We start from the raw sequence: 22,994 nt of genomic DNA, 5'->3' as shown, positions 1-22,994 counted from the left end.
AATTCGGAGTAATTAAAATTTAGTTGTATAGTACATGATCTCATAGCCTCGGGGTGTTTCTTTAATTGCAAAGAAAATTTTTTGAGTTCGCTATAAGTTTTTTTCATGAAATTTATTTAAGGGATCAGAGAAACAGACTGTTCATATTGTTGACTTCAAATTTACGATTATTTAGTACCAAATAATCATGAATTCTTAATTTTACTTAGTTTTATTTTTGATGCATAAATTCAATTATTAATTTTAATATTCAATTTCTTTAGTTAAAAACTGTTTTTGTTCAAACAAGAATTGAGATGATTAGATTATATATTTTCATTTGTTACTATAGCAAAGAGATCCCTATAGCTTTGACAGGCAGATATTGAAGCCAGCAAGTTTTCCATCTGCATCCGAAATTGACCTCTGACTTCTACGCATGAGCTGGAACTGTTGGGCTGGTACCTGCATAGATGAGAAAGTTTAAGATAAAAAGCCAATTACTCAAAAACTCGGAAAAGTGGCAGGTGTGCTCGGTTCAGTTAACTTTTAGCATTATGCAATTGAATATTCGGACTCAACAACCAGGCTAAATCAGATCTGAATCCCTCCAACTGCAATTTTGCCCTATTGGACAATCTTTTGACACATCTTCAAGTCTTAACAAGTCCTTTATCTTGAAATGACCGAGATAATTTTATGGTCGACCCATTTTTTTCTGGCTTTTAATTTAACTCAAGTTTTTGCTGCTTGAGTTTAGCTTGATCTAGAAACGTTTCTCGAAGTCAAAAAAACATGAACTCCCATAAATAGCTCCCATACATGAACTCGGCCAAAATCATTGCCAAAATCAGCAAAAGTTAAGACAAATATGAAAAAAACGACTTTATATGAAGCTGACTTTTTGCCTCATAAAGTATGGCTCTTCCCAATTCCGAAGAACCAAAATGAGTGGTTGTTAAGAAGATTGTGTTTCACAATTTCGGAAGGAAATACGATTTAAAATGCCACATACTTATTATATCCCATGCTAAAAGACTAAAACAGTTAAGCTACCCAAGTTCAATCAAGTAATACTGCAAATCAGTCCAACTGTGACAACTGATTTGTCTTAAAAAATCAAGTTAAAGCGTAACTTGTTTCGCAGTTTTCTCCAATTGTCTCTTTGGTTGGACTGCTTTGCTGCAATACTGTTTACTCCGGCTCCACTGCTGCGTCCGTATGTTGAGATGAACAAAAAATAATGATTCACAAAAGGCAGACCAATGAACAATTTTGATTGATCTTTCCCTCATAATTCGAGGAGCCTTGTTCATCCTCGGTGTTCAAATCCGAAAAGCAAAAGGACTTAAATTTTCATCAAACAAGGCAAACTGGATCAGGCTTAAGCATAAAAGTTCAAAGATATTGATTGATACAGCGCCAGAGTGAATGCTAACTCTTCGTGCCTGATCAATCAAATCCAGGAAACATTTGCAAAAATATACTAGGGAGGATGGTATAGATGAGGAAGAAGAATCATATATTTTTAACCTTTGACGGCAATTGTAAACCTTAGAAAAGTGAAACTTTGAAATGAATGAATTTTTATGATGCTTGAAGCGTTAATGGAAGCCCCAGTGATTGTGGAATTTTTATCGTGTAAGATCTGACAAATTTCTGACAAAATCATCTTGCTAATAGCCTGCAAGGGGATGCATCTTCTTATAAGATCTTATAAGACGTTTATCAGATCTTATACGATAAAAATTCCTCTTACAAGATCTTACACGATAAAAATTTCTCTTATAAGATCTTACACGATAAAAATTCTTCTTATAAGATCTTACACGATAGAAATTCTTCTTATAAGATCTTACACGATAAAAATTCTTCTTATAAGATCTTACACGATAAAAATTCCTCTTATAAGATCTTACACGATAAAAATTCCTCTTATAAGATCTTACACGATAAAAATTCCTCTTATAAGATCTTACACGATAAAAATTCCGTCTTATCAGATCTTACACGATAACAATTTCCTCTTATATAAATTCCTGAAGTATGGTATATTCTTCATATTGAAGACAATTCAGAGTTGCTCTCAAGCAGTAGCCGAAGAACTACAGCATGCAACACTTAAGTGTCAGAGCAACAAAGAGAAAAATATCTTATACTGTCTTTTAAGACTTATAAGATATTGTAAAAAAGATTATTTGAGTGGCAGGGGCTTTCTCCGAAGCGGTGATTATCAAACAAGGCTAAATTTTTTTTCAAAGACCAAAACTATCTTGGACTGCTAAGTTTAGCCATAGTAAACAGTTAAGACTCACAATAAAACTGCCGCCAAAACAGAATCAACAAGCATTTTTTTGTTTCATAATTGGTTAGCTGACCGATTATTTTTTTTATATTCATAGGACCTTGACTACGTTATACGGTTATATTGAAATAATTAAAACATGTCATATCAGATCTTACAGCTTATTTCAAATTTACTTTGAGTTTTTTTTTCACTTATCTTTATATTACTTAGTTTCTCATACTGTGAGTTGTGTACTGGATCTAGTTGTGTAATGGAGTGCTCTGGAACGAGTCCTTCTGCAGGTTCTGCAAATGTCGTTAGTAATGCCGAAGAAGAGGTAAGAAGTCTGTCCAATGAAGTTAGGGATCCCAAAATCCGAGTCGGACAACAAGAAAAAATTATTGCTAATTTAAAAAACCAACAGCAAAACATAAAAAATCGCTTACGTGCACAGGAGAGGTACTCTAGGAAGGACAGTTTACTGATAGTTAACCCTCCCTTCGATGCTATCAGGGTTCAGAACGTTACCAGCGAAACGCTCAAATTTTTTCAAAATTATCTGGGTGTGAAAATTCAATACGATGCTATTAAAGCATGCCATGTTGTGCCAAGTACTGTTAACAACATAATGCCGACTGTCATATGCAAGTTTCTGTATTTTGAGGACAAAACAATGATCTACAAAAAACGCAGAGCACTGAGAAACAAAAAAAATCAAACAAATAGCAAAAATATCTATTTGAACGAGCCCTTACCGGAATGCGAGGCAGCTATCAATGCCAAAGCTAAACGACGCGACTTAATAGCCAGCACAAACAACTGCGTGGTTTCAGTGTTAGTAGACAATGGTAGAGGAAAAAACGAATTTGTCAGAGTTACGGAAATTGACGAGTTAGATAATCTTAACGTTATCAAACGAAAAAGAAATAATTGTGACGACGAAGACGAATTTTGCCCTGCTGCAAAGAAACAAAACAAACAATCGCAAAACTAAAAAGAAACGGTCTGGCGCAAGACTAGATTATAACTGATATTTGAACATGAACTCAATTATTTTTTTTGTTTCGTTATTACTTGCTAATTTGTTAAAATCATTGTTAAAACAAATGTTATACTTTGTTGATGTATTGGGAATAACTGAGAGCTGTTTCCTGCCAACAAAATAATAGGGGGAAATGCACTATATTTGGTGAATCGTTCCTTCTTAAGCTTTTCTTGTTTTTTTTTGAAACATTGCTTCATGAAGAAACAAAATTGGGGAAGAAGTATAACATAAACAAGAAAAAAAAAATAAAGAAAGAAAAAAATTCATTTTGATACTCTGCTCGTGATTTCCGCGAGCAAGTTTCAAGCTGACTGTGATTTCCGCAGTCATCTAGTCTGAAACAAGAGTATTGAGATGAAAAAAAAGTTTTGTGATTTCAGCGGAACATTATTATTTATACTGCATATTAAAGATAGCACCTAAAATAAACAAACTTTCACCCAGTGATCAAAGTCATTCTTACATAAAGGAGTGCATTTTTTTTAAAAAATGAAAAAAAGAAGGAAAAAATGTCACTGGACGTCCTCTAAGTTAAATTTTAACATTCTTTGCTTCAAATTTTTCAAAATGCTTGAAAACAAAACATGAACTTTTTTTTTCAAATACATTTTTTTTATTATTTTTTTTATCTCAAATTGCTAATGATTTCATTAGTCAAAGTTGATTGCTCAGATTGTGTAGTTGAACTATTCTCTCATGGTCGTCATAGACAAAATGTTACTGGGCGAAACCAAGCAGGTTATCATGCTACAGAACATACGTTCACTAACAAAAAACTTTGATGAACTCACTTTGGAAATTGCGTCTCTGAAAGAAAAACCTATAGCAATCTGCCTAACAGAGACATGGCTTAAAGATAAGTTCTCATCAAATATTTTTCACATAGATGGTTATGATGAACTGGTTACAAGCAATAGGGAAAAAAGAGGTGGAGGTGTTGCAATTTTTGTACAAAATAAATTTAATGTTAAAATACGCGGGTCTCTAAACCTGAATAATATACAAGCGGTTAGTGTTTACTTCAGTATTGGAACAAAAAAGTTATCAATGACTTGTGTTTATATACCACCTAATGCCACCACGATTGCTACTTTTGACGTTCTTAGTACCTACTTGGAACAACATATTAGCGATCCGCAAAGCCTGCATGTGCTGTGCGGTGACTTTAATGTAAATTTTCTATCTAAAGGGAACAAACAATCATATTTAAGGGAATTGACCCAAACATTTGACCTAAAATGGTAAGTGAGAACCTCATTACACGCGAAACAAAAAATTCAAGTTCTTATATTGACCTCTTCTTTACAAATTTTGAATCAGAGGTTACCAGCAAAAAAACAAAAATAACTGATCACTATTCACTTTTACTTAAATTGAAGAATAAAACCAACTTAGAAACAGAAAATATTTTTTTTTCAATCGAGAAATTGGGCAAAACTTGAAAATCCTCTTCTTCAGGAAAAAATTAGTTTCGTTGTGTGGCAGCGATTAAAACAAATTGATTCTACCGAAAAAGAAATTAATGATAAATTCAAATGTTCACAAAGAACTGTGCAAGAAGCATTAGATCACTATTTACCTAAGACAACAAGAATGTGCAAAAGATCTGGATTGACAACGAAGTCAAAAACGCTGCCGCAAAGAAAGAAAGGTTGTGGAAGAATGCACTCAAAGCTCAATCAATATCGGCCAATAACGAATACAAACAACAGTGCAGGAAGGTAAAAACTTTGATAAAAAACAAAATGAAGACTTTTTATCAAAATCAAAATGAAAAAGGTGCAACAAAAACAAACCGAAACTTTTTTAAAGTTTATGGTGACATAACAGGCAAAAAAATTGAAAATCGTGGAAAAATACCATCTCAAGATGAAGTCAACCATTTAAATGATTTTTTTACATCAATCGGAAGGAAAATGAACGCACATTTACCAACGAAATTGTTTCAAAAAACAACCGATAAAGCAGAACAATCTATGTTTCTTGCCGATATCACAGACAAGGAAGTTTTTGATATCATTAATAATGCTTCGAATAAGTACAGTGAGGACTGTTATGACCTCAATTACTACTGCATCAAGAAATTTTCTAATAACCTGAGTCTTTTTCTCTCAAAATGGTTCAATGAATGTTTCAATCTTGGCGTGTTCCCTGGTTGTCTTAAAATTGCAAAAGTTTTCCCACTTCACAAATCTGGAGATAAGAGTATACCATCAAATTTTAGGCCTATTTCCTTATTACCAACGATAGCAAAGATCTTCGAGAAATTGCTTCAGGGAAGAATTTTCTCTTTTTTAGTGAAATTTAATCTGCTCTCAAGCTCCCAGTTTGGTTTCAGGGCCAAAAGAAGTACAGTTGACGCTGTTTTGTTTCTGATTGAACTCTTGCGACAAAAATTATCTGAGAAATCCGTTATGTCTGTTTGCACATTCCTGGATCTCAAAAAAGCTTTTGATACGGTAGACCATACAATACTATTAGACAAATGTTGTAATATTGGTTTGAGAGGTCATGTTTTCAATATACTTAAATCATACCTAACTAACCGCTCTCAGTTTGTTCAAATTGCAGAAGTTGTTTCAAGTACTGCTTTTGTTGATATTGGAGTTCCCCAGGGATCGGTTCTCGGTCCTCTGCTTTTCATAATATACGTGAATGATTTGAGCAATACGCAAGATGTTGACAATTTAACTAATCTTGAATCTAATATCATACTTTTTGCAGATGACACAGTTATTGAAACTTCAGCCACCGACGAAGAGGTTGTGATGAAACACAAAACTCAATTACAAAAATGTAATCAGTGGTTAACTAATAATAAATTGACAATCAATACTGAAAAAACAAAATCAATGTTTTTTGGGAAAATTAATACTTACTCCAAAAAAGAACAGATTAACATCGATAAAGAGAGAATTGAAAACGTTGACTCAATACGTTATCTTGGAATAACAATAGATAATAAATTGTCTTTCAAAAATCATATTGATGTGGTTAACCAAAAATTAATAAAGTTCATTGGACTGTTCTATAGACTGAGAAAATTTCTTAGTAAAAGTCAAATGATTCAGGTTTTTAAAAGTTATGTTCAGCCGGTAGTGCAATATGGTATACTGATTTATGGAAATTCTGTTTTGTCAGATATTTCATTGATAGACTCAAAATTAAAAAAACTCATAAGGATAATTTTCAATAAAAGAAAGTTCAACTCAGTGAGTGATCTAAGGAGAAATTTTAACCTGTTTTTAGCAAAAGAACTACACTTGTACGAAGTACTTAAACTGTTAATAAAAAAGCTAAGAGACGAATGTGTTGTTAGTCACGTCAAATCTTACTTGAATGATAACGAATTAAACAGAGTAAAAAAAAGAAGAAAAACAACATTGTGTCTTGATTGCGGTGATCGAAAAAATGTGACAAACCGATTGAGGTTTAAGGTCCGAAAAATGTTGAATTTGTTGGTTTTTCTGGAACCTTCCTTTGTAAATACGGTTTTAAAAATGACAAATCAAAAAATAAAACATTTTTGCCATATGTTTTTAAGAAATTACATAATTGACAACCAAGACTTCTCAAGTTATTTTTTTTGAGTACGTCTAATTGTAGCCCCCTGCACTCAATTATCGGTTTATTTATATTTTTTAAAAATTTTTTTTGTTTTAACCAACCATGATTTAGTTCAATTACTATAGTAATTTTCTTTCGGTTCTTAATCAACAGTTCTTTGATATTCCTATATTGTGAGGCACCTGAAAAGGGATCAACTGATGATCTAATGGTGTGCTCTTTTTCTGTTGAACTTCATTGTACATATATTTTGTGCACAGTAAAATAAACTTCTTTTGTGTTGCTCGATAACAGAAAATGAACAATTTATTATTATTATATTACACGATAAAAATTCCGTCTTATCAGATCTTACACGATAAAAATTCTGATAAGAGGAATGTTTATCTTATAAGATGTCTTATCAGATCTTACACGATAAAAATTCTGGTGAGAGGAATGTTTATCTTACAAGATGTCTTATCAGATCTTACACGATAAAAACTCCTCTTACCAGAATTTTTATCGTGCAAGTTCTGATAAGAGGAATTGTTATCGTGTAAGATCTGATAAGATATTACACGATAAAAATTCTTAGTCAGCATCTTATCAGATCTTACACGATAAAAATTCCACAATCACTGGGGAGTGAGGCCGAGGATGTTTGAGAGGAAATAAGGATATCATGATCGGGAATAAAATTGGCTATGACCAGACGATTCGGATTAGAAACTAGGCATGATTAGAAACTGTACAAGAATATGACGTGGATACGTTTATTGTAAATCTGAATAAATTGCAAAAAAACTCGCTTGCAGTATAAAAAATCAATTTAGAAAATTAGAATTTATTTGGTGGCTTTGCGTAGAAATTTTTTTTCTCTTCACCGCTATTGACTGCAATTCTTTTTTTACTTTATCGGCGACACCTCGACATGGTATTTGACAAAAAATCTTATAGTACAAACAACAATTGCCCTGAAGAATCCATCGTTGCTGACGTAAAAATTGTCCATTACCAGACCGTTCCAGACAGAATATACTTGCTTCCCAGGCATTGTGAATTAATGCAAAAGAAATTCGTGCGTTTTTGTGTAGACTTTCGTGCGTTCATCAGACTTCTGAACTTTCATAAAAAATTCATACTTGCATATCAAGAATATCATGCGTTCAAATTTTTGCGTGCAGACTATAGTGTGCACATCGTGTATGATGAGAGGTCCATAGTTTCGACAGAAATTCCAGTGTTAATCACATTTAGGTGCGTTAGCCTACAGATTTTTCTGCAGGCATCAGATTATTGCGCATGCATCAGATTTTTGCGCGTTCATGTCGCTACATTCGTGTGTTTTTTAGTTTTGGATGCGTTCTTGCGACTTTGACTTCCATGGCCGCTTTTTTTGCTTTCAAATCCAGGTTTTGTGCGCCTAAGCAAACTGAAAGCGACCTCAATTCAAAATTTATTTGTTCATATCTAGACTTGCAAGGGTTAGCTCATTTTAATCATTTCATACAAACCAACAATTTCAGTTTATAAATGTGTTAACTGGGCTTGGATGAATGCTGGGTGAACTGGTAAAATATCCTGCAGATTGCAGAATGAATGAATGAATTGATTTTCTCCAATTCAAATGATAAAACGACACGGAGAAATCATAATCATTTAATATGGATTAACAAGAGTGGACGTTTGGCGATATTTTCGTATCGTTGTTGAACGCCCCGAAAAGGGAAACTTGTTTCTTGAACACAAGCTCTTTGATTACACTGTTCAGCAATATCAAACTATATTGGAAACGGTTGACAAAATTCTCAATATTACGCAAAGTCATTTTTCAGCAGTTGTCAAGTCCTTATTTTGCAACAAAAAACTCATCAAATCTCGAACCCTATATTCAAAAGACATTGTTAACAGTTTAGTCTTGGCTGATTTTGATATAACAAGCTGTGCTATTTTGGAACGTGTCCTGTAGCTATGGTTACAATTAACATTTAACTCATTCATTTCTACAATTTCGTGAACCTTGTGCTAACACTTGAGTAAAAGTTTCAAATATAACTTAGTAACAGTTAAAAACTTGAACTTGAAAAAATATGCTGAAGATTGAGTCATAAGGTTTTTAAAAGAAATTTATTCGAAGAATTTTCTTTTGCAACTTCTCAATTTTTTTAAACGACTCAGCGTGGTAAATCCATATATCAAAACTCCATACTCAAAGACTGGGAGAACATTAATTTTATGAAACAAAATGAGGGTTTTACGGTTGCATGACTTTCTTATCCGAGCCAAAATTAGAAACGAACTTTTGAATTTTTCTGCAAACAAATTCGATGTGCTCTTCGAAAGTTAATTGAGAATCAATAAATATTTCTAAGTATTTGAAACGATGACAAAAATCTAAAAGGCAGTCTCCATGATGTCGCGTGCTTTTTTCTGCTCAAAAAAATTAAGAACAAAACTTTTAGAGTGATTGATTTCCAGCTTGTTTAAATATATGCATCTGACAATGGATATTATCTCTTTGTTTAGTTCCTCACAAGAGGGTTTTTTTGGGAAAAGCCAGCAAATATCATCAGCAAACAAGTACGGCGTGGAGTATCTACAAGCGTCCTCTAAATCATTCAAGTATAATAAAGACAAGAAGGGTCCTAAGACCGAACCTTGAGGAACTTCATTATCCGACGAAACCTCATTAGAAAATCAGTTATTAAATAAAACACACTGTGTTCTACCTGATAGATAAGATTTAAACCTTTCCAACAAAAAACCACGGAAACCAAGGTTTCTTGAATTTCTCAATAGAACTTCTCTGTTTACGGTGTCAAAAGCTTTTTGTAGGTCTTAAAAAACAGCCGTACAATTATTTCCTTTCATTGTTGCCCTGCGGATAGTTTCAACAACGTTTGCCGCCGCGTCAACTGTCGAGTGGTTAGATCGAAAGCCAAATTATTTTTCAGACAGAATTTTAAATTTTTCTAGAAACCCACTTGATTTCTTGATTATAACTTTTCCAAAATTTTTAGTCAATGACTGCAGGATAGAAAAGGACCGATAGTTGTTTATATCCGTTCTTGATCCTTGTTCACGAAGCGTAATCACAATACCTTTCTTGAAATCTATCGGATAATTCTGATTGCTGAACGACTGAATAATTGGGTAAGTGATGAAAGGTGCAAGGATTGCGGCACACTTCTTGAGAAATTTATTAGATATTAGATCTACACCGTGGGAAGCCGACAGTTTAAGGCGTTCAATTTCCCCCCTCACTTCAGTTGAGTTTGCTTCCGTCAAAAACATTGAAGAATGCACTGATCGCCTGAACTTGGTGTTTTGAGTATTTGGAATTTTCAGGAGAATGCTAATAGCAACTGAAGCAAATTTTTTGCTGAAGACCTCCGCATTTTCTTTAACTTTCTTCAATTCTGTCTCTTCTGTGTTTAGTTTCAATCTTTGATGCTGGTTTTTGTGTTTACAAATTAGTCTATTCATTAATTTTAAGTTTTCTCTTTAGTCTTTCCCACATTTTTCGAATCAGTTAGCATAGTATGTTTTTTTGGATTCGCGTATTTGCTGTGCGCACGTGTTCCTAAACCGGAAATAACGATCCTTGTCAGAGTCTAACTTTTTCTTTATCCGTCTTTTCCTTTATAAAATACGCTTGGCCATTACATTTTTTTAATCGATTGGTTATCCAAATTTTCTTTGATGACATTTGCCTGCGCCTAATGTCTGAATCTGTCTATGACTTTCTTTATACAGTTTTGAAACAACGAAACACTCAGGGATATTTGATTAGATGACAACAACTGAATCTTTCTGACCAAGTGGCATTCAGAGTTTTCAAATAATTTTGGACAACTAAAAACTTTTTTACTGCGATGAACGTAGTTAGTTTTTATGATTTGATACGGACCTTGCTTCCAGTAAAACAAAACAGGGAAGTGGTCTGTTAAGTCGTATTTCACTGTTCCGATAGCACAACAGTTTTTATCAAAATTGGCGAGGAGATCAAATGGTCAAGTCTTGACTCCGAGATTGTCGTTTGTCTTGTTATTCCTGAATCTAATAGATGAAACCCATTAGTGCAGATAATATTTTCATTTTGTGGACCTATGGAGGAGTTGCAAAGTCTGTCAATGTTCAAATTGCCGCATATGATTACTTTCTATCTGTTGTCAACAAATGTTCCAAGGTACTTATCAAAAAGTTTCAGAAAAAGTCTTTTGTTGTATCTCGGTGGTACATAGAAAGTGATGATGAACAGTTTTTGCACTCCAAACTGAACCTCAACCCCAACTCTTTCTTCATAACTGTTAGAAATTTGTTTTTTCTTCTTTGAAACACCTTCTTTCCAAAAAACGGCGATTCCTCCTCCTTTGTTATGTCGATTTTTTGTTATTATGCTTTTGTGTCCATCAAATAGAAATGATTTTCGTAGTTGCCATCATTAATCCATGTCTCGACGAAACATATTACTCTGGGAAGAGATTCAAGTGTTTTCGAAAAAACTCGGAGATCATCAGGGTGCTTATTTAGCGAGCGAATTTTTAGAAGTAACATTGTTGCGCTTAGTTTTTGATTGGTTGGTTCTTTCTTGGGTACCCATGCCGGTCAATGAGCTCGTGGAGAATTCCACATTTTGTTTCTTTGAAGCTGTATTAACATAAACATTGCTGTCATCAACCATACCATTTGAAGAAATGATAAGATTTCTTTTGCCGCAATTGTGATATGGAGTACCAGACGTGATTGCAAAGGTTGTTGGTTGCTTCTTGGGGTACTTTGACAATTCACACTGGTTGTCAATTGCTTGGTACTTTTCTCCATCGAACACCCAAAGCCTCGACTTGCGAATTTTAAATTGAATATTCATTTTACGTGCTTTTTTTCAATTTCAACGACTGTTTTTGCGAGCTTTTCATGAATGAAAATTGGCTGGTCCGACAAGTTTCTGAAACCCTTAAGCCATGAAGCTCTTCAAAATCACATCTCTGTGTTTGAAATACAAAAAATGTACAATAACTGGGGCAATTTTCCTGGCCTTAAAGCATGCGCTATAGAAATTTCCTCAGCATTGAGGCTTACCTTGAGAATTTTGTCAGATAAAGGTAAGATTCGTGGCAGTACATTAACGTACTCCGGGATATCCAGGTTGGTGAAAATTAAAAAAGGTCGATTCTGGTATCTTTCAAGGGATAAGACTGTTTTTTTCTAACAGGTAAAAAGAATTTTTAGCGCAAATTCGCTTGCGTTCAACAATATTTAGGCGCTCATTATGATTTTGAATAGTAAAGTTTTGTTGAGTAATTGTATTTGTCAGTTTCAATCAAGTTCTTGAGAAAAATAGCCACCACCAGTTGTGACTGACCAGTTGTGACTCAAAGAACAGATAAACTAGCCAGAACTTTTGAGGGGAGTTGGTGGCGAGAGAAAATACAGTTTTTACATGAAAGAATAAACGGATTGTCGTCGATACAATAGAGCTTATAGGCCTGTCAATAAGACTAATTAGAACAAAATTCAATTATCGGGAATTCTAAAATGGTCCTTATCGGTTTATCCCTTTTCTATGATTGATTTAGTTTTTCGATTATGACTGTACTGTTTCCATATTAGATTGCTTTTGTGAGCAACTGCTGAGAAACAGCACTTCGAGCAGACTGAAACGAGGGTAAAACTCTTAACAATCAAAACAAAAAAATGTGCCTCCAAAAACTTTATTTTTTTTCATTTCAAAATAAAGTTATCATTTTCTGTTTCTGAAAATGATAACTCGTTCTTTGTTTTTTCCCGAAAAAACAACTTCATTCTGATGCTCGACAAAGTCAGAGTGAATTCTTTGAGAAAGAATTTTTTTTGAGCAAATTGCCCGGGTTGAAGTTTCTTTGATTTCATACTAGGATCATATATGATTTCATACTGTCCATACTTGATTTCTTAGTACGATCCTTGTATGAAACCAAAGAAATCATATTTGATCCTTGTGTGATTACCAAGAAATCATATATGATCCTAGTACGAATACAAAGAATCATTCATCTATTTTATGAATATCTTCAACCATTTATGTTTTTCTGTTTTTATTCGGTAGGGCATCACCTATATGAGACCCCGGCATCACATTGTGATCCGCCAAAAGACCCTGACGTACAATATCAATTGCAAGTTGGGCACAAAATAAAAAGTAAGTCCAAACAGATAACAAAATTTTTGACATACTCTGAAGCCAGTTTATACATATAAGTGCTCATTTATAAAAAAAAATTAATCAAGAAAAAAATTGCATATCACGTCAACTTCGTCTTCCGAATACGTTTAAATCACAAAGTTATTCTTTTAGCGCACACAAAGAATCAAATGTGGATTGGAAATGCGATATAATAATTTAGTAAGTCCTCTGATTACATTATACGAGAATTTGTGGCACCAGTCAATGTATTATGTGTCATATATGACCTTGTATGATATCCAAGAAATTTTTTCAACTTAAATGGAAAATCAAAACTATAGAGTTTTTGGTCTTTGAATTTTTTTGTATGATCCCTGTATGATTTCTAGGAAATCATATATGGTCCTTGTATGACTACCAAGAATTCATACAAATCATATATGACCTAGTATGATTACTAAGAATCATATATGACCCAGTACGAAATCAAAGAAAGTTGTATGATCGTTGACCCGGGTGGCTGTGTGTTCACCAGAGTTTGGATCGGGAGTTGTAAATGTTCATTCGTACTACCTGTAGATGATGGATTATGTGATGGTATTTTGGGTTGGCCTGCCTCAGGTTGTTCACTGGTCAAGGGCCTAGCACTGTCCGTGTCCCCTCCTCCCATACTCTGCTCTGCCATTCCGTCCAGTCTGTTCTGATTACCTTGGTTTAATCTCTGTTGTTGTGTGTTGTGGTTGTTTGTGTCCAATGATGAGTCGCCACTTTTCATCACAGATACAGAGACATCTTGACCAGAATTTGGTGGCCTGAAAAATACAAACCAATGAATCCAATTTTTTAAGGTATTTTTCCAGGAAAAGTAGGATTTCGATTTTCTTGACAAAACATGGAATGCTTCTGCAATATCTTAGTAAGCATATTTGATTATTAATATTCAAATATCCAGAGAACTTAATCGAAAATTAAGCTCATTTGAGCAACAAATATAGCCGGTAGGTGTCGACAAAACAGCCGCCATAGACCTTGATTGCAATTGAAAAAGAAAAGCAAATAATAAAGGGAATGAAATTGAACTTGTTATAATTTCTAGAACTTTAAGGTTTAAATTTGGACTGCAGTAATTTTAGGACACAAGAATACAAGAATTCAGTGAAAAAAACTGTCTTGAAATTGACGTTCTATATAAAAACTTCAAAAACGTAATTGCCGTCAAGTAAGTACAAAGACATGAGGGATTTAGGTTGAAAATTTATCACTCTTTTGAGCTAACAACTTAGGCGAAATTGAGCTGTAAAAATGTAACGAACACAAATTCAATTGCTGGTCGAAAGGCTTTACTGAAAAATGACAGGTCAAATTATCAAAAGCATTAATGGAAACAGCAAAGTTTAAAAAGCATAGTTGGTTGAATCGTAAAAAACAGCAGAAATGAAAACGGATGAAAAGTAAAAAAAAATCAAAATAAATTAAAATAAAAGCCAACAAATTGACGCAACCGGATCCTGGCTAACAAACTTTTAACTAGTAAGAGTCGAACAAAGGTGACTGAATTGAACAAGATTACAAAACAAGCTAGATGGCAAATAATTCCAATCGCTTAAAAACTAATTTTCATTTAAAACACAACAGTCTTTACTTATCAACTTTTACTTAATAAAAACGCAAGATCTCTGCAGTTTTCAGTAAGTTTTTATAGCTATAAATCCAAAAGAAAAAGATATTAAAAGCTAAAAATTTTGGAAATAATTGCAAAAAAATTTAATAAGGTGTTCCAGAAACAGAAACAGAAATGGACAAAAAAAAGAGAGCAAGAAACACTTGAAAAATATCAATAAAAAATTGCTAGAACTTCTTTGAGTCCATGTCATCAGAACTAATAATTGGTTGGACGGAAATGCCGTATAACCCGGACTTGAGTCTCGGAGCTTTTCAACGCTGAACCAGCAAAATTCAAGAGTAAACACTTAATTCAGTTCTGAAACGTTGTAGCTACAGAAAATTTTAGTTTTTTTTACGCGAAGTTTTTCATCATTAAGATTATATTGAGCTCATAGAGTTCGCCAAGGCTAAACTTATTTTGTATAGTCTGAAAATTACTCATATCCCAAATGGAAATCTGAGCAGAATAATGTCATACATTTGTAGCATATAATTCGTTATTACTATAGTTGTATCCACACTATTTAAACATAAGCTAATTTGTAAATAATTACCACAAAGCCCATTTAGCTTCTGGTTACGACTTGCTCGGTGAATTAAATGTTACAGGTACCAACGCGGAAGCTCGAATCGCATATAAAACAAAGCTTATTGGCGGGAGTTAAATTGAATATACTATATTTCATGAAGTGAATTATACTCAAAAATCAGACTGGCCATTGTAAATTGTGACATGAACAGATTACTTGCCATCCTAAAAAACAGAATATCGCTAAACTGACTCAGTGCTGATTTGCTCTGCCAGCTATCTCCGAGAAACCTTCTGCAAGGATTAATGAAGTCCTTTCGCCAACTAAATGCACAAATTTTAATCCTTGAGGAACCGTTAAATCAAAAGAGCTTTAAGTTACTCAAACATCCTCAAACTAGCTTTGAAAATGATTTTTCAGTGAACCAAAGCATGGTACACCTTGATAAAGAACATACGATAAGTCTTGCCAAATCTCTGACATGATACTTATGACGAAAAATATCAAGACTTTTACAAATTTGAAAGGTCTTTCCATTGGTATCAAAAAACAAAATCTTTGTAAAAATAACCAGGAAAGATTAACCAAGGCACGGCAAGATATAGTAAGTTGTAGAAAATAAAACAATTTTAAACAATATTTAGCTGGAATTCATATGATTAAGCACGAAGTATGAAGAATTATCAAGGGTTATCAAAAATTGTCAAGTTTATCCACAAACAATACTTTTTCCTACTTTTACCAACTAAAGTCAAATAAAAACCTAAAACTATCTGATGAATCAATCAACATCACAGTCAAACACTACTAATATGAAGTTTCAACTCTCTTCTTAGGAACAACTAGGCTTTTGAACCAAGTACGGTACATTAGACACAGCAAAAATTGTTTCTAACATGGTTAAATATTTAATTAAAATAAATATGTGGTTTTCAGAGTGAAAATTGCCATTTATCCGTTTTGCCCTCATTTTGAACTTTGAGTTATCAGAATTTTTTTTCGTGAGACGAGTTGCATCGAGCAACCATCGGAAATCATAAAATGTGTTATCGATATTTTTCACGATTTTGTCAAGATATATCATGGAATTTTCTGGTTTTATCTTTACAAGATCTTATCATGATATTATCAAGAAATGCAATGAAATGTTGGTATTTCAAGCTCTTGGCAAGAGATTTCAAGCTCATGCATGTCTTATCAAGGTGCAACAAGTTCCGATTCACTGATTATTTAACAATTTAAGCAGACTTTTTCAAACAAAAACCAAAAGACTCACGTAAAAAATTATTTTTTGTTTTGCAAGACCTATCTCAACTATCACAGAACTCACTGAAAACCAGTTTGGTAAAAAAAAACTCAAGCGTGCATTGATTCGCAATAGTTTTTTTATATTTTCGATATATTTTTTGTCCATTACTGTTGCACAATACATAATTAATATTGCTTCTCTGTCTTACTCTTCATTTGCAGTTGTGTTTTCAGGTGACTTCTGATCTGCATTTTGAACATTCCTGCTTTGTCTTCTTGGCCTCCATCTTCGTCTACTTCCTCTTTGGTTTCTGACTCCATATCGCACTTGATCGGGCATCAAACACATGCTGATCACTGTTCCCACCAGTTGCACACTCATTCCCACCACTCCCCAAAAATTTGTGTCCGGATCTGTAACCAAGTCGTAAGCTAAAACGTTTCGAAACTTTTGCTCTATATTTTTCATTCCAGCTGGTAAGTTATTTTGGGGATTACCAATTATAGCCACCCACGAAATTAGTGAGGTATATTTACAGCAATGGGTCAGCACGTTGCATGACAATTAAGCTTAAGGTAACATATTGGGAAAGACCGCATATAACTCTTTGGAGAAGCTAAGTATAATCTTTAATTACTGTAGGCGATTGAATAATATAATGGTCTAACTATACTAAAGCATACTATACTGATCATAAAAATGATGCAGTTTGTTGTCTGGTATTTCGCCAAACGTTCTGAGAAGGAAATAGCCATATAGTTGCACATCCGTTAACATAAGCTCAGGTAAACAGACCAACGGAGTGGGGCTATAATGGGAAAACCCGTTATTATGGTAGAATATGTCACAAAATACTACCTCTTGCTGAAATGCCTCACTATAATTGTGTGATTAGCGGCGCAAAAGTGATTTTGCCCGTTCGAAATTACAATCGTTCCTTTAAGACTACTGTCTGATCAACAACGAGATGATTTTTGAGCATGCTCTCGAATTTGAGGGGATTTCTTATAAATAGGAAACAATTCGAAACATTTTTACTGTGAAGAAAAGATGAAAACATAACCGATTAACGTCGGGCGAATTGCTCTCAAACGACCGGCGAGCGGTTGGCTTGGTCAGTAGCTAGCCAAGGTTTATTGAGGCCAGCTTTAGTTTGATTCGACTCTGCAACTTTTGGTTTTCTAGCCTTGTTTGTAAATAAATCAAATAAAAAACTGATAGTTTAACGATTTGCAAATTATTACAAAAATTAAGAGAAAAGCTTCCAGATTTCGCAGTGAAAATGTTCAAAATTATTTTTTGTCTCTGGAAGTATGTCAAGTAACCCATCTGCAAGACTTGAAAAACTTAGTTGGCCAGTAATGATGGTTAAACTCAGAAAAGCACAAAAATGTTCAAAAAATTTGAAAACATCGCAATTCTTAACAAATCTTGCTAAAATTCAAGATATCAAAATCTTCAAAACCATTTCATTGTCTCAAGAGACTATGCAATATCCATATTTCCAGCCGTAAATAGTTTCCCTGTCTCGTAATGATTCATAACCTTGGAACATAAAAGAATTTCTCGAAAATTTTAAAAGAAATTAAATTTTATCAAAAATTTGTTAAAGCAGGAGTTATTATGAAAATGATAACCATTCCATTAACTCTAAAGACTATTCGAAAGGTTATCATCAAACTTTGGAGGAGGTCCTGGGACCCTGGTGCCGGAACTAATTGATAGAAAATTCAATAAGATTCAAAAAACTTGAAAAAAAATTGCAAATATTTTTTAAAGTTGCAGATATTAAAAGCTTGAAAAGCATTCCATAAAAATCAAAAAACTTGAAAAAAAGTGCAAGTTGCAAAAAAATGCTAAAAATGGTGATAATAAAAGTTGTAAATTAATCCAAGACTAAAAAACTTTTTCCAGTAACTTATTATCAAACCTTAACGTAGATTTTCTGTTGTGCTGAAAAACCTGAATAATGACAATAAATGTCAAAAAAATAAACAAAAATTGCAAGTTTTGTAAAAAAAATGCTATAATTTCATGGTGTTGAAATCTTGGAAAAAATTCCATTACATTTAAACTATGCAGTAACCTAATGTAAAAACCTAGAGGAGGTTCCTCGGGTCAGGAGGCTGGAGAAACCTAAAAATCGACAAAACCTTTATAAAAACTTGAAAAAATGCAAGTTTTATCAAAAAATTGCTAAAATTTGTCGTTTTAAGAAAATGAAATCAATTCCGTGGCAAAGATAATTTTTTCAAAAACACATCATCAAAACCTTAAGGACGTTTTCTTGCCCCTGCGTCTGGAAAGACGTGAATAATGAAAAATAAATTTCAGAAAATTTGCACGTTTTGTCATAAAATGCAAAAGTCTGTGATGTTCAGAAATTGAAACCATTCCACTGCCGCTAGAGTCTTCGCATTAATTTATTAGAAAACCCTAGAAGAGTTTCCTTTGACACCTAGAGCTGAAAAAACACAAAAAAATGACAAAAATTTTCAAAAAAGCTTGAAAAAAAATTGAAAATTAGTGTAAAATTGCGTGTTTTTAGCTGTCAGTTGATCATCAGTAGCCACGGGGGGAGGGGTTTCACCAGGGGCTGATGGAGAGGGGCGGGGGGGGAGGGTGGGCAACAGCGCGCTGTTGGGTGGGACAATAGTGGGGGGGGGGGTTCAACAGTGGGGGTGTTTTCAACCTGTAAGAACCGCCCTTCACACCAAAATTATAAATCTACAAAACAGTTTGAGCTGAAACAGAGCTGAAAAGCTCGAAAAGCACAGAGTGCCCGCTGGGTGCCACCTGTTTATCCCGTTTTTGAGGACGAAAAGTCAAAATCGTCAGACGAAAAGTCGGTCAACCGAAAAAACGCATAAAAAAGACCGACAGGACTAATATAATTGCTCAAACTTCGTCTGAGACCAATTAATGAGCAAATGAGCTACACACAGCTTAGGTTATCGATCATGTCATCTTCTTCCGTTTGAAGTCTCTTATCTGTATGAGAACAGCAGAAAATTCAAACCATGGTGAAACGAACTCCTCTTTTGGAATTAGCCTGTGAAGCTGAAGAATTTCACAACCTATTTAGCACAACATAGGATTAAGTTATGCTGCTGCTTTGACTGAAACAGGAGCTGAATTAAAAGTTACTATACACTTTTTATCGCAAGTTTTTCTTATGATAGTGTTTGGTAACTTCGCATTTCGATGTACATTATAAACTGAGTTATTTTTTGCTATAAAAAACTGCAGTAAAGAGCAAGGCTTCTTAGCAATCATCTTTTTGCATGCGGGAGCATGATTTTAAACATCATTTAGGCTGGAATTGTTCTCACATATCCATGAATCAGGAAAATTCCCATTTTTTATAGTAAAAATCATAGAGTTCATACTTTGATGTGTACCAGCTCTCCAATTAAAAAAAAACTAGTTCACGTGGTTCACTTCAGAGCACCAAAGCAGCAAACGGTTCTAATACGTGTAATTTACACGTAATGTAAATTAATGTAATGTTTATGGCCTTAATTTTTTAGATAGCAGAATTTACACAATCAGTTATTCCAATCATAGAAATATCTTAGAAAATTTCTGCCAGCCAAATGATTATCACTCATTATCTTTCACAAATTTCGGGAAAAAATGGTATGTAAGAGCGTAGATTTTGTAGCAATTTTTTATTGGTTCTGGCATGACAACTTTTTGTTCTGAGCTGGGTTTAACAGAAAACGCATTTTTGTAGAATAACAAATTGGCTAGAGGGGTAAATATTTGGTAAACAAAACGGCGGAAATTCGCAATAGTCAGGCAAATTAACCTTGAGTGCTCTCTAATATTGGTTCAAAGACGGTTCGAATATTTTTCACAAAGAAGGAAGGCCTCGCGTCCCTATGTTTAACCATACGAGAACAAGTCTGCTCCAGATTGTGCGCAAAAAAATGTATCTATAATTTTCTTTTCTCAGTTCATTGAAAGCAATGTCATTCCCTTTCAAAACCTGCTTTAAAAACACAAAATCGTCAAATTAGAAACTTAAGGTTCGACACAAGTTCAAGCGTTAATTTCCAATTTTTAGCTATTTAAATTTTGAGGAACAGTTTTCTCATCTCTTTTTCGCCATCACCAATTGCTTTCTTATATATTTTTCCGAACACAGCCAGAATTGGTAAATGTGATAAAAAACAAACAGATTATTTATACCTTTAGATAAGCATGGTTCAAATTTGCGCATTATTGTGTTCATGATTTGACAAAATAGCAAATTATTTTTTTTTTTGGATTTTACCTAGTTGGCAAGCCAGAGGGCGCAGGCTTACTCAAAATTGATTAAGCAAAATAAATCATGAAAAAAAGCTTTAAAAACATTTTTTCTATTAAGCCGTTTCACTTTGTGCAATATTCGTGATATGAAGGAACTAAACATGTTCTTCTCAAGACCAAATATCTCAATTACAAGTTCTCAATTACCGCAGTAGATTTTTCTGTTACTCCATTCAGCTTTTACTTTGAGCTTCATAACAGCGTAAGTATATCAAATTTTGATTGGCATATACTTCTAAGGGTAATGTTTCCAATCAGGAGTACAAAGTATAGCAACAAATCTTTTGAAACGTAAGATCACTTTAAATGATCGAGTGGATTTTTATCATCGATCATCGGTATATAATAGTTGAATATTCGGAATGCTGCGGTTTGAAAATCAAAACAATTCACTGAGTATATAGTTCAAATCTAACTATAATCGAACAAAAGGACAGTTTTCAACGTTTATACTCAACAATTTCGGGAATTTTGAGTTGATTAAACCGACTCACCTATCCTACAATCTTTATTGATGTTGTACAAGGTCATTTATTAATGCTGTAAAATAAAAGAGTATGACCTTCAGTTTCGGAAATAATTTCAGATTGGAAGAAATCTTTAGTTTTTGAAGAAATACGGAGTCTTTTACAACAGATAAAGCATTCAGTGGTATCACAATGTTACCTATACTTGCTTCAGAGAGTTCTTAATTTATTATATATCTTATATGCACTGTTGTCTCTTTAGATGCACCGACAGAGCACTTTAGTATCAATACTTATCTAGAACATAATCTTATTTAGAACAAATTTATCTCTAAAAAATCTGCTCGTTTCTTATAAATGAAAATTTTACGGGCTCATTTTGACGTCAGAGAATTTCGAAAAATTAGACTCTGATCAGACTTGTGTGCGCTCGAAATCACCTCCGATCACACTGAAGTGCTCTCGAAGTTGTCTATGATCAGACTAAAGAGTGCTCAAAATAGCCCCTGAGCAGACTAATGTGCGCTCGAAGTTGCCTCTTGTTAGACTAAAATGAGTTCAAAATCGTTTGATCAGACATTGATTTTGAACATGAACAAATCTCAAGAACGAACTCTCAATATCGCTATAAAAATATTCATTTCTAAAAGCATTGGTAGTGAAAAGTAAATCCAAGTGCCAAAAAATGTTGAGTATGCAACTAATTCATCATTTTAACTGAATAGATGAACTTAGACAGTGTTGCATGAAAACGTCTTGATCTACAGAGATTCAAAATCTTTGCACGATGGGACCGGCAATTGCAGTCGGCTGGACCCGTTGGTTCTGATCAACCTCATCAGACTTTCAATGGGGTTCTGATCAGAATGCTGCTGTATTGTTGACGCTTAGCAGAGTCATCATCTGTCAGAAGAAAAAAACAAAAAATGAAGAAAATTTGCTTGACTTAGCCTCTGTTTGGAATACTGTGCGCTCCATTCAACCTCTGATCAGACTAGTGTGCGCTTGAAACTGCTTCTGATCAGACCGTCCCAAACCAAAATGACCTCTGATGGAAGTCCCAGACCATTGTCCATAGACAAAAGTGCGCTCGAAGCCTTTTCCAGACCATGTTTTTTGAGCGCTCCGAGAACATATTTGCGCTCGAAGATGATATGATCAGAGCACGATTCGGTCTGGCCACCTAGATCTGGGTACCGCGAATCATAACAGAATTATATATGATTTTTTTGGTTTCATAGTAGGATAATAGTGCACTGAAAAGTAATAAACCTAACCGAGAAGTGAGCAGCTGATGAAAGTGGTGAGAGAAAAGAAGATGATGAAAGGCCTCCAGGATTGCTGTCTAAGAGCTGATCGCATACAACAGCACATGTTAATTGCATACTCCAATCACATCAGGACAAAATGTGTATATGAAATTTTCTCCTTGATTCTTCTATCCTTTAGTACAGCAGTGCTATATGAACAAACTGTCCAATAGTAGTGAAGACTGAACATCTGCCTGTTACGTAATCTGTCCAATATCACTAGTTATTACGTCAAATGTCCAATAACATGTAAATTTTATAAGAGTGTTAATGTATTCTTCAGTATCAATTAAGAGTTTTGTCCATATGACAGCTATACAAACGCATGCAAAACCATACTTTCAAATTATGCACATTAGACACTCTTTATTATTGGTTTCACTCGGCATTTGTACTTTTTCTCAATCCATAAATAAGGCAATAGCTCAAAGAG

General features: G+C 34.0%; 3 protein-coding genes across 4 annotated transcripts in view; 1 reads left to right on the top strand and 2 right to left on the bottom strand.

Annotated features, from left to right (window-relative positions):
- Positions 1-22,994, bottom strand: part of LOC142342971 (transmembrane protein 120A-like) — a 318,405-nt gene that overhangs the window by 188,400 nt on the left and 107,011 nt on the right. The gene's annotated exons all lie outside the window — the stretch shown is intronic.
- LOC142351798 (uncharacterized) overlaps positions 1-22,994 on the top strand; it is a 78,069-nt gene that overhangs the window by 41,765 nt on the left and 13,310 nt on the right. The gene's annotated exons all lie outside the window — the stretch shown is intronic.
- LOC142351787 (uncharacterized) lies at positions 141-22,869 on the bottom strand. 2 transcript variants are annotated; one of them, XM_075403968.1, is made up of 4 exons: positions 22,529-22,869; positions 16,679-16,883; positions 13,600-13,838; positions 141-444 (listed from the first exon to the last, which is right to left on the bottom strand). In XM_075403968.1, exons 1-4 carry the CDS (start codon positions 22,623-22,625, stop codon positions 413-415), a joined length of 573 nt encoding a protein of 190 aa, XP_075260083.1. In that variant the 5' UTR covers positions 22,626-22,869; the 3' UTR covers positions 141-412. The 2 variants fall into 2 exon arrangements, with proteins under 2 accessions (XP_075260083.1, XP_075260074.1); XM_075403959.1 differs by having other exon boundaries at positions 145-444; positions 16,679-16,901.

Source organism: Convolutriloba macropyga, chromosome 1 (assembly GCF_964194025.1).
Source record: "Convolutriloba macropyga chromosome 1, txConMacr16.3, whole genome shotgun sequence".
In the NCBI taxonomy this organism is placed as follows: Eukaryota; Metazoa; Xenacoelomorpha; order Acoela; family Convolutidae; genus Convolutriloba; species Convolutriloba macropyga.
The sequence above is the reverse complement of the archived record's forward strand: the minus strand, read 5'-3'. Positions and strand labels throughout refer to the sequence as shown.

Excerpts from the sequence above, each read along its gene's own strand:
- LOC142351787 (XM_075403959.1), bottom strand. The coding sequence starts at position 22,625 with ATGTGCTGTTGTATGCGATCAGCTCTTAGACAGCAATCCTGGAGGCCT. Across the intron at positions 13,839-16,678 it reads AACACAACTGCAAATGAAGA|GCCACCAAATTCTGGTCAAG; the intron begins GTAAGACAGAGA and ends TGTATTTTTCAG. Across the intron at positions 445-13,599 it reads ACATAATCCATCATCTACAG|GTACCAGCCCAACAGTTCCA; the intron begins GTAGTACGAATG and ends TCATCTATGCAG.